This window comes from Astatotilapia calliptera, chromosome 22 (genome assembly GCF_900246225.1).
Source record: "Astatotilapia calliptera chromosome 22, fAstCal1.2, whole genome shotgun sequence".
Taxonomy (NCBI): domain Eukaryota; kingdom Metazoa; phylum Chordata; class Actinopteri; order Cichliformes; family Cichlidae; genus Astatotilapia; species Astatotilapia calliptera.
The window spans coordinates 5,169,008-5,181,595 of NC_039322.1; the positions used below are offsets into that span (position 1 = coordinate 5,169,008).

Consider the following 12,588-nt stretch of genomic DNA (forward strand, 5'->3'; position numbering starts at 1 on the left):
CTGCAAAAACAAACAAGAAAACATTAACAGCATGTGTCAGTAAAAACATCAACAAACCTCCAGTTTGGTTGAAGCGCTGCTTTAAATTATTAATGGAGGAAAAAACGCAGTGTTCCTCTCCCAGTGCTGTGTATCTGCTGCAACGTTCATCCACTGCTGTTTGGGTTCAGCTCTGCTGGTGCTGCTGTCATAACGAATCATCTGAACTTCATCAATCATCCCTGTCATGGACTCTGGGGACTCGGGGTCCATGAGCAGTGTGCGCTATTATTATTATTATTATTATTATTATTATTTGGTGTGTGTTTCATCTGCACTGCTACTGTTCTCTGTCCACATTTGTATGTAGGCAGGTGTGTGTGTGCATGTGTTTTCTGTGGCCTAGTCACAGCCACCTTCAGGCCTGGTGGGTGTGGCCCTGCTAGGGGACTGGCCACACCCGAAGTCCTTGCCACACACCTGCTGCTGATCTGGGCTCGTCGGGGGAGCTATTTAGGAGAGCGATGGAGCTTCCACCGATGTGGGATTATTGTGTTAGACTTCACATCAGTCTTCTAGTTTAGTTTTAAAGTCAGTGAGTGTATGTCTGCTGGGATTAAGTGTTTTATATTGTTTTCCTCAGGAGGAGTGTGGGACAAGAGAGAGCAGTGAGCATGGGGAGTGCAGAGACACAGGAGCAGAGAGCACTAAACAGGGACTTTTTGGGAAGAAGGCACGACACGGGAGTAAAGGGAGAGCACGGGGATTTATCGTCATTTTCGCACTGTAAATAAACAAACCACTTGCAGTGAAGAGTCCACTGTTCTTTGTCCTCCTTTCCCCCACATCCCCACGGCTTGCCCTGGCAAACCGTGACAATCCCAAGTGTAGAAATACTTCATAGAGTGGGTCACTGTAAGAAATATTTAATGTAGTGAGAAACAGCTTTAAAAATCAGCACATTTTCAAAATAAAAAAACTATACCCACATAGCAAGCAGGTGTGCCCCGGATCTGGTGTGAAGCCGGCACTGCTGGCTGACTTCTGGCATGATAAGATGTATGTCATCCAGGTATGGGCCAAGCCTGGCATAGATGACACTGTTTATGTGATGGCATGCCACATCTGGCCCGATTGTGGTTTGGTGTATGTGGCCCAGGCTCACAGAAAACAGGTCTGGCCCGGATCCGGCATCAAGCTGGCACTTCTGACTGACTGGTGTCATGGCAAAGTGTATGTCAACCTGATGTGGGTCAGGTCTGGCAATGATGGCACTATTTATGTTCCTATTTTCATATTTTAGTTAGGAGACCCAAATGCCATGTTGCAATACTATACTGCTGTAGTAGCCAACGTTCCAAATGCAGGTTTGACAGGTTTGTAGTGTACACTTATACAAAACCTAGTGACGGTTTACTCATTTTTGCCAGTGGGTGGCTGTAACTCAGGAGGTAGAGCAGGTCACCTACTGCTCAGAAGGTTAGCGGTTTTATCCCTGGCTCCTCCAGTCTGCGTGTCAAGAGTGTGAATGTAGTTAGGAAGCACTCAGTTTAGAGAAAGCGTGTGGTTGGGTGAATGTGAGATGTTGTATAGACCACTTTCAATAATCTGGGAACGTGAAAAGCGTTGTATAAGAATCTGTTCATTCACTGTCTGAACAGAGTTTTGTCATGTTACTTTTGCACTGTTATGCACATGTTTTTATTACATGGCTTAATTAAGGTACACATTAGGCTGACATCTGGGGCCAGAATTGAAACTCTTCTGGGCCAGCAAAGGACCACCAGTGTGTCTGCAACTGGCCTTGTGCTGGCCCATGTGTGGGCCACCTCTGGCGAACCAGATCTGGGCCACTAAAGCGCCGTCATCCTTTGCGGTATGTGGGCCACGTGTAAGCACATTGTGTGGGCCAGATCCAGGCCACACCAATTTTGCTATGTGGGTAGTGTCTCCTCTATAAATACAAAAATAGATTTATGAATCAATGTTTTATCTTTTCAGATTATCTTATATTAAAAACTTACATTTTGTAACTACAATATTGTTTTGTAAAAACTGTTGTTTGTAGGTCATTTTGATTTGGTTATACTTTCATGATGCATCAGTAATGATTTACAGTCCTTATTATGGCATTAACCCGACCATAGGCTGCCAGTAAATTATTTTTTTTTTTAGTATTGTGCAGATTACAACTGTTTCTTTCCCTTTTTGCTAATATTACACTTCTATACCTTACACCATAAAACATTATGAGCAGCTTAAATTTTTCTTCTTCTACAATTAGAAATTTAATTTCAACAAAAATCATTTGTAAACCAACACTCATTTAGGTTTTGATGTTTGTAGCTGTTTGTAGGCTTTCTGCAAACAGCTACAAACATCAGGGACCCAAACCAGCCCTCTCACGGCCTGTTTTCCCTCCAACATCTGGAAAGAGGTGACAGAGCATCAGCTGCAGAACCAGCAGGATGCTTGAAGACTTTGCACTAACAATCCTTATTTTGGATTTGTTATTACTGTATTTTATTTCTTTTACTGATCATTGTAGCGTAGAGGCTGATGAGAAGCAACATTTTGTTGAAGCCTTTGTACTTCTGTAAAAAAACAACACCAACAACAACAAAAACAAACAAACTGCGAAATAAAAATAAACTTTGAATCTTGAATATGTGGAAGCCGAGAGTCTGTTTACAGTAACACCTGAGCCACCTGAGAGCAACACTATCTCTAAAGAACAGTTTCATTTTTATGAAGCTTACCTGCAGACACAGACGCTGTCCAGTAAAGAAGCAGCATCATAAACGTCCTCATTTTCAATTCAATTCTCTCAATATAAGAAGAAAAAAATAATACAACCGTTTATTGTTTTAATTTTGCCACAAAATGAAACTACAGCCTCTGAGTCCGCACGTGCTGTGACTCCTCTCTGACCAATAGGAATTCAAAGCTGGATGCGCCTCACCAGTAACCAGGCAAAATGAGAGAACCCAGGTTTATTTATTTACTAATTTATTTTGGAAAGTAAAACGCTTCAGGCAGAAACAAAGAGCTAGTAGCGCCTAATCTGTGATTAGAGACCTAAAGTGACGCAGGGATTAAAGACACATACCAATCATGTATATTTGTGTCACAGCTGTTATCACATATTTTCTGGAGTTATTTGTACTTAATCATATTCTTACTAATTTCATTTTAAAAGTAGTTTAAATTATGCTCGTGTTTACACTCATATACAAATAACTTCCCCAAGTAATCCAGATGCAATTATTAATCCGCCCACAAATTCATCTGGAAACCTATTCCAGCAAAATCAGCTGGAATAGCTGTGTGTCCTTCTCTTTCTGCAACGTTGCTGCAATGATAAAATAATGAAACGATCAATTCCTAAAATCAGAAATGTTGAATTTTATTTAAAAAAACAAAAAAAAAACAAATAAAGAGGTAATATTTATGTATTATTGTCTAAACCGAAAGGCTACAGACTGGATATTATGTATTTACATATAAAAATTAAAATATAATGTTGGATTTTAAGACTTTCTGTTAGTTCTGGTAGTCTTTATTAAATAAAGTATGAGTTTACGTGCCAACACATGCCAAAGAACCCAACCCCTCTAAAAGCAGGTGGGCTTCTTTTATACTCTACCTGATTCAGGCGACCATTCTGGAAAGCACAAGTCTATAAAGTGTGGTGTTCCCAAAAGGTTGATTCTGTTCATCTGGATGTAGTTTTCAGTGGGAGAAACATTTCGTCACTCATCCAAGTGACTTCTTCAGTCTCAGCTGACTGCAGGTTTCCCCAATCTTATAAACAGTACATTTACACAATAGCTGAAACCAGCCCACTGAAGGAACAATGGGCTGTGAGGTCAGTTCCTTCATCATATGCAAATTGTCAAGTCTAGTGTTGGTAAACCAAATGAAAAAAATAAACATCCACAAAAGCAAACATCGAACCACAATACGACACACACACACACACACACACACACACACACACACACACACACACACACACACACACACACAATACTTTTGTCACAAGGACACTTAATGGACTGGAGCTGGCATCATTACACCTAAGCTTACTGAGCTACTATCACAAGTTAAAGTGTAGCTAATCCATTAATATTTGGGCTGTATTCATGAAACTTTAGCTAAGTGTACATTTTATTTTAAAAAAAAAAGTCACAGAAATTTGGATTATTTGGGATTTTTGAAAAGCAAAAGTACAAAAAGGAGAAAAAGAGCAATGCAGTTTTACTGATATATAAACAGAGACACACCCACCAATGTGTTAAAAACATAACCCACACAAACCTCCAGAATCTCAACTTGAACTAAACTCTAGAAGAATGAGATTCAATATGTTTTGGACCAGAGAGCAAAGCTTCATATTTTCTGGGAGAAAATTTGCTCCAGGCCCAGGAACATCAGCAGCGCCTGTACAACAGAGGGGCTAGACTCAGTCAAATTTCATCCATTTGGTTTGTACCAATTTGTCACACTTCTGTTTGGATGAGTCCCTGCCACCTTCCAGCACCTTTTAGACTGGGTGCTGCACCCTCACGCTGCATATTCTGTTACTTTTTGGATGATGTCATCATACACAGTGACACCTGGGCAGAGAATGTGGAGCAGGTGCAGTCCTGGAGTCCCTGAGGCAGGCGGGTCTCATGGCCAACCCAAAGAAGTGTTGATGGAGGGAGGTACAGTATCTGGAGTACCACTTAAGAGGCTGGCAGGGCATCCCAAAACCAAAAAGGAGGTGAGTCACTTCTTGGGGTTGGCTGGTCAATACCCCTGGTTTGCTGTATACTGTGCTAGAGACATCCGCTGCAAAGCTGCACAACCAAAAGAGTGGAGACAAAAAAATATATAAACATTGAACCATCTTGCAACGCTGTGTCCGTGGGGTCCTTTGTCACAAGGACACTTAATGGACCTGAGCTGTCACTATGACACCTGAACTTACTGAGCTACTATCACAAGTTATATTGTATCTAGTCCATTAATATTTAGGCCGTATTTATGAAACTGTAGCTAAGTTTACATTTTATAACAAAAAAGTCACAGCAATTTGGATTATTTGGGACTTTATTGACAACCAAAGTACGAAAAGGAGAGAAAGAGCAATGCCGTTTTACTGATACATATTCTACTAATTAATTTTTTAAAGTTTACAGACAAATGAGGAAAACCTTGAAAAATCCTGAACTATAAGCAGAAACACATCTACCAATGTGTTAAAAACATAACCCACACAACCCTCCAGAATCTCAACTTGAACTAAACTCTACAATCAAAAACCCTCAAAACATGTCTTAAATCAAACAACAGAGAATAAACATCATCTTCATTAATTAAGAAAAAAATTCAGACATACAGAAAAATCTTTTAAGGTCTCCTGGAATTCAACACAAGATTGTCTTTTAAATCAAATTTTACGAAATACACAAGTAAACATGTACAAAATTTGAAAAATATTATGATTCGTTTATCACTGAGAGTGAGGGAATCTCAGCATTCATGAGTGATGCAACAATTTACAAGAAAACCCCAGAAAAACTAAACTATTGGATTTTTGAGTTAAGATGAACATACAACGGCTTAATTATGATTGTACTACAACTGCTGTGATGATTCCATTGTTTCATGTCTTTCCAGGCGGTCACATCTTTGTTAAATCTTTCAAAGAAAGACTTTTTTAAACTGAAAACAACAAATTCAGAATAATTTCGTTTCACCATTATGATGTTTATATTAAATATTTGCCAGCTCATTTTCAAACTTCTTGATTAACCAGCATCTGCAACTATATTTTAGATTTTTTTTTAAACAGATTTTATGATGTGAACAATCAATGAATTCTAGTTTATGGAGAAGAATGAGCTGAACCACATCTTCTTTAAGCTCCACTGTAGGTTTATCCATAAACCTACAGAGATAAAAAGAAACACAATAAATGTTAGGATTGTTCAGATCCACAAATAATCTACTTACAGTTTCATTAAGATCTAAAATACTCCTGATTCAAACAAATATTTACTTCATATGTTTTTGAAGGGAATTAACACATTTGTTTTAATTTAGTTAAATAATTTCATGAAACTGTTTTTTGAAAGCATTTTTCTTTTAATATGATTAAAGTTATACTAAAGCACTTTTTAAAAATATATTTAAACAGGAGATTTTACTACAGCCACTATTTTACATACGTTTTAAAAGAAAGCTAAAACATGAGACACAAATATGAAGTAACTCACTGTGTGCAGAGCTGTTTGTGGTTTAGGCTTGAGGAAGCATTTGCTCCTGGACTTCAGGGTTCTCTACAGCTGTAGGGTCAGAAACACAATGTTAGTCCACATCCTGCTCTCATCTGTCACTTTTACAACAATCAAACACAACAGGAAACAGCCCTGAAAGACTGTTTAGATTAGAGTACAGAAACCCTTTTTAATTTAGTGTGGACAAGAGATTAGAGAAAAGGGACAAAGTTTAACTTACGAGATGGGGGACGTTTCTCTGAAATAAAAAGGAAAAAATACATCATTTTAATAATTTGTTATAAATGTTAACACAAGTTTTTTTTTCATGTATTATACAAGGCATCAAACATAATTTCATATTTTCATTTTGTAATCTGGACAAAAGCATTAATTTAATTTCTAAAATTAAAAACATAGACACTGGGCTTACTCACTAATGTGTTTATAGATATGTTCTGACTTTTCCCACAAAATGTGCTCGTGTAAAATTTATAAGTAAAGCGACCGATGGTAGAGAACGTACACATTTCTAATGCAGGTAAAGGTGTACCTTAGGATGTGTTTGTTTGGCAGAGTTGATGGTTAAGAAAAGAGAAACAATGTTTGGGTTTCAATAACTGAGTTGGTGGTTATTTTGTTCCCTGACACCCAAACTGTAGCTCAGGTGTAAAAAACAAAACAAAAACAAAAAAACCACAAAGACAGAAAGAAAAATGATGCAGAAAAAAGTAAATAACAGACAAGAAGAAAAAGTGAAGTAACTGGACAAAAATCTACATGTGCAGAGAAATGAAGGGACAAGTTATGAAACACAACGAGCATGATTAATGAATATCGTTGTAATATATTGAGGATTTGAAAGAGTCTGAGCATCCTGCTGGCAGAGAAAGTGTTAAAATACTTAAATATTAACCTGAGGACTCAGCTTACGCTGCTTTTGGTTGTTACCTGTTTAATCCTGTGTGCATTGTTTGTTTTCTTTTGAAAACTGTTAATAATGACTTCAATTAAGTCATATTACTCTTACTACTAGAGCAGGGCGATATGACCAAAAATATTTATCACGATATACATTTGAAAATTTGCGATAACGATATAATTGACACTAGACAAAATACTTTACAACTCCACAACTTTATTAGTGCAAAAAACCCCAACAAACCATCAATGTATTTTCACTTAAACAAGCAGCTGTTTTTATGTGCATTAAAGTTATATAAAAAATTGACAGTGCAAATGCAAATCCTTTAACCAAAAGGCATTTCCAGTGGAAATTGGCCGACATATCTTCAGCATAACCATGTATAATATCCACAAAACTTAAAAAGAGGTTATACACACACAATACGGTAATATTATGTTGAAGCGCAGTACGTATCACTCCGCGAGGCTCCTGCCTACGATAGCCGTAATGCTCCGACAATCCATCAAGCGGTGCGGGTTCGTAGCTTAGCAAAGTCGTACTGAAACATTTGACAGATTTTCAAGCGCCGTGTACATAAAATCGTTTCCAGGTCAGTAAACACAACCAGAATTCATACATAAGGCACACGGGATTATAAGGGGCTCTGTCGATTTTCAGAAAAATCCAAGGATTGATTTTAAGTGTGCCGTATTTTCCAAAAAACACGGTAATAACGACGGCCCGCTAGCATGCTCTACCAAAAATAGTGCTTTGTTGTGTATCTGACGGACGAAAGCTAAACCAGTTCCACACCACTGACGTTGCAGCATTTTTACAAACCAATTCTGGTTCATCCGTTTCATTCAACGATCCGCTTTCGCTCTTCTCATTCTGCGTCGCCGCCATGTGCGTATGTAAACAAAGACACTGCGCATGCGCGTTTTACCCATATTCTATCGTGATATTTCATTTTCTTATCGTTGCCCAACATTATACCGGTATTACCGTGAACGGTATGATATAGCCCAGCCCTACTTACTATCATTATTATTGTTAGCACTATGTCATCATTGTTGTTTGCATTATACAAGAAAAATCCAGGAAGTTTGTTTCTCACCTGTCCTCGTTTTGTAAACAATGAATGCGATCACAGCGATGACAACAAGTTCAACCACAGCAACAACAACAGAGATGATCAGGAAGAAGGAATTTCCTGTGGATCACAGAACAAACAAAAGGTGAGAACAAAACTTTCCAATCAGATAACAATCATGTACAAGAGCTTCGTTTATGGTCACTACATATTTGTCTCACTAATGTTTGTTTTCATTCCAACAATAAAAGTTCTGCCATTAAATTTAATTTCAATACACTGCCAATAAATTTGAACATATGTTTCAAAATATACATTTTCCCCCATTTACTATTTAATCTTCTAAAACTGTCCATTAGTCAGATAATCAGTGGCCACACACGAACATGTTTTATATTCATCAATGTTCAGCAGGAAAAAATGTGGTGGAAAAACACAACTTGGTCTAAACTGATTTAGGCCTTAAAATTATTCTGACAGAAAGAAAACCTAAACAAACAAACTTTCTCATCCAACATGAACCACAGGGTATTGCAGTAATTCAAGTGTGTTTCCCATGTTCATCACTCATCTGATCCTGATTCCAGACTCACCTTCATTGGTCTTGATCTCTGATTTGTCCAGTCTGGTGGCGATGTCCTCGTTCACACCAGAGAGCTGAAACACACAGTCGTACCTCTCCCAGTCTTCAGGTTTGACTGATGAGACATCCAGGTCAACACTCATCTGGAAGGTCCCGTCATTGTTGGTGAGAATCTCTCCTTTGTTCACACCCTCATGAAACTCCTCTCCATCTTTTTTCCAGACCATCTCGGCTCTGTTAGGATAGAAACCTGTAGCGTGGCAGGTGACTGGAGAGGAGGAAGACTTCTGGAGGAGAGACACTTTGGGAACGTCTGTGGAGTAAAGACAGTTCATTCTTTCTGTATTATTACTATTATTTGTATTTGAGCTGGAGGGGTGCATAGTGCAGACGAGACGTGAAGAAAAGAGTGCAGACAAGGTGGAGTGGATGGAGACGAGCAAGAGTGGAAAGGAAGGTTTAGAAGATGGCAGTGAGACCTGCTGTGATTTAATATCTGAGGATGGTGGCACTGAGACAAATACAGGAGACAGAACTGATGATATTAAAATTATCATAAGGAGTGAGAAGGATTAGAAATGAGTATATCAGAGCTAAAACTGTGGAAGATGATCTGCTATGACGACCAGAAGCAACTTTAAAAGATTATTATTATTATTATTATTTAAACCATGTGATGTAGTTTATAAATTTAAATTACATTTAAAAAATGTGTCAAAAGGCCACGCGAAGTGCAATTATATTAACCCTTTCACACATAGTGGTCACTACAGTGGACAACTATTCAAAGGCTGTTTTCTTGTATTTGTGTCAGTGTTGATGGTAAACTTGCACATAAACCACTACATTGGACACTGATGAGTCACTCCATAGGCAGGGTTATAGTTGTTACATATATTGTTATACTGTTATAAAATATTTTAAAAATATATTTTTGTTATGTTATAGTTTTTACACAGTGTATATTAATTATTCATTTGTCAAATTCATAAGTCAAAATGTTTGTTGTACAACTAAGTGGACATGTAAAAATACTCTTTGAAAATGAAAAGTACGTTTAAAAAAATGAAGTTCAAAAATCTTTTTTTCATGCCTTAAGATGAATAAAAATACTCAAGAAAAAAAAGCCCTGATTGAGGTTTTCATAATTCATGCATGAAAAAGTTAATTTAATATCATATTAAGTAATAAACTGAGACATAACTTTTAATCTAATTCTGCTCATAGATTTTACCTGTCCTCATCAGAGAGCTCCTCCCATAGTTCACATACTTCTTCAGCCACTCAGGACAAATCTGGGTGAGGTAGTTCTTTTTCTGAACAGTCAGAGCTCTGTCATGATCCAACTTTATCTTTGTCATGACAGCCTGTTGTTTTTTAGCGACCCACGTCTGTTCCTTCAGGTCAAACATTATGTAGTCCTCTCCATCATAACCAAACTGCTCATGTCCAGTCACTTCACCTGTTTCTTCATCCCATTCACAGCCGTACATCCTCTGGACAATGTGAACACCTGACAAAAACACAGAGACAAAGACTGCAGTGAACCAGAGAGAGGCTGCACTAAAGTCTTATACTGACACAGAGACGTGATCAACATATAGAGGATCTACATTTATGGCTGCTTTTGTCTCACTGGAAGATTTTTAAAACCAATCATCATTAACAATGTAGATTTTAGAAAAGGACACTGGGAAAAAACAGAATTCATTCTCTCCCGTTAGCACATCTACGTCCTGCCTGCAGAGATATCACTGCACAGTTTATCTATGCTGCTGTAGGTGGAGCAACTTCCTGTGAGCTGCAGGATCAGACAAATACACTAAGCTGGATCCTGAGCAGCCGACACAGATCCTGATTCTGGATTTAAATTTACATCCTCTGAAACTCTGCAGCCGTCATCAGTCCTAAAAAATCCTTCCTGTGAGAAACTAAACACCAGACTGTCCTGAGGTTTTTCTAGATGTGTCTCTGTTTAATATGATCATGTGACATTAATCTAATCTGGAGTTCTACTTACAGCATTTCAGGCTCCAGCAAATGCTTCATGTCATCATTGATGATGATGCAAGAAATAATTTTTGATAAATCAGTTAATTTCTTGTGCTGTGACCTGACAAAAAGGTGAAAAAGGTTCCTCTAAGATTTTACAACCATGTTGTCATTTTTATTACATTTACTAAGAGCAGAGGACTGAAACAATAACTCAGACCTTGAATTTGACTCCATGCTGGGACACTTTGGTGTTTTTCAGCACTGTGACCAGATCAGATTTTGCACTAAAAATATTAAAACATTCACGTTAATGATATTATTGGATGTGTAGCACAGAGATCTGTGGGCGTCTTTGAGTAGGAACCTGAGCGCTGCTGATGCTGTGATGACAGCCGACAGTCTACAGGTGAGAGGAGTCATTCCTGCTTTTATAACATCGCTGCTCTCAAAGCCACGAGAAACGCCTCGGTGCATCAAGCCCCTCTAGCCCCCCCCCCCCCCCCCCCCCCCCTGCACGTGCCTGGTATGAATCGAGATCGCGATTTTCTAACGATTAATCGTGCAGCCCTACTGTTGATGGTGTCTGACATATTTTCTTTTTCTATAATTTATTACAACATGTGATTATTTGTGAGGGTCGTCTGAACTGAGACACGGAGCGACTTCCTGTGAGCTGCAGAAACAGACAAACACACTAAGATGGATCCTGAGCAGCAGACTCAGATCCTGATCCTGGGTTTAAGTTTCCATCCTCTGAAACTCTGCAGCCTCCTATCATTCTAAAAAAATCGTATAACTGCGGGAAAACTACACACCAGACTATGTTGAGGTCTTTCTAGAAGCTTCCACTGAAGGAGAGTTTCAGTCCAGGATTGTTTTTATTAAAAGTCAAATATTAGTTCAGAATAATTGTAAAACAAACACACCTCAGACTGATTATTTAGATCCTGCTGATTTTCTGGAGATTAATTTCTGAATAATCGATTATTAAGAAATTGTAGCAAAAACAACCATCAAGGTTTCAGAGGCAAAAAATCCTAAATATTAACCGAAAACTTCAAATATCATGAATTTATCTTTATTATTTGATTATTTTGATCAACTAAACAGTTAAATTATGGCAGTTCATACAAACATGATCATTAAAGCTGTTTGAATTAAATTAAAGCTTCACAGACTGTAGTTCTACATTTATTACGAATTATTATGTCAAAAATTTTAATCCGTAATCTGAATGAAATATTAAATGTGTGTGCAAACCTGTTTACTACTGTAAACAAAACACACTGAAAACATTAACAGCAAATATCAGTAAAAATGAAACATGAACAAACCTCCAGTTTGGTTGAAGCGAGGCTTTAAAATCTCAATGTTGGCTTTGAACCACTGCTGCTGACCCCTGGAGATATCAGTCTCCCTCTCCCAGTACTGCTGATCTGTGTTCCTGGCAAACCAGTCCTGTTTGGGCACCATTTTCTCCGTGTCGCTGTCATAATATTCAATCTGAACATCATCAACCATCCCAACAGACACAAACTCTGGGAAGTTTGGGACTTGAGAGGATCCAGTGTAGAAATACTTCAGCGAGTGGGTCACTGTAAGAAACAGTTAATGTTGTGAGATCTCAGGAACACAGATTTATAAATTCTTTTATTTTTTAAATAACACAATAAGAAAAACTACAGCACATTAAGGACTTCCTGTAATAATCCTGCTGTCCCTTCAATAAACACAAAATAGATTTATGAATAGATATTCAGTCTTT

The 12,588-nt window shown here is 38.0% G+C and overlaps 1 protein-coding gene and 1 long non-coding RNA gene across 3 annotated transcripts in view; both read right to left on the bottom strand.

The window, feature by feature from the left end:
- Window positions 1-726: 726 nt before the first annotated feature.
- Window positions 727-1,122, bottom strand: LOC113015223 (uncharacterized). The gene is made up of 2 exons (XR_003271069.1): window positions 969-1,122; window positions 727-892 (listed from the first exon to the last, which is right to left on the bottom strand). It is a non-coding gene; the product is annotated as an uncharacterized LOC113015223 (long non-coding RNA).
- Window positions 1,123-5,850: 4,728 nt separating this feature from the next.
- Window positions 5,851-12,588, bottom strand: part of LOC113015191 (major histocompatibility complex class I-related gene protein-like) — a 74,417-nt gene continuing 67,679 nt past the window's right edge. For both annotated transcript variants that reach the window (XM_026157140.1, XM_026157141.1), the window contains exons 2-8: window positions 12,158-12,418; window positions 10,063-10,341; window positions 8,839-9,141; window positions 8,270-8,365; window positions 6,487-6,504; window positions 6,246-6,314; window positions 5,851-5,917 (exon numbers count right to left, since the gene is read on the bottom strand). In XM_026157140.1, coding sequence (XP_026012925.1) covers window positions 6,268-6,314; window positions 6,487-6,504; window positions 8,270-8,365; window positions 8,839-9,141; window positions 10,063-10,341; window positions 12,158-12,418 — 1,004 coding nt within the window. In that variant the 3' untranslated portion in view covers window positions 5,851-5,917; window positions 6,246-6,267. The remainder of the gene's footprint in view (window positions 5,918-6,245; window positions 6,315-6,486; window positions 6,505-8,269; window positions 8,366-8,838; window positions 9,142-10,062; window positions 10,342-12,157; window positions 12,419-12,588) is intronic.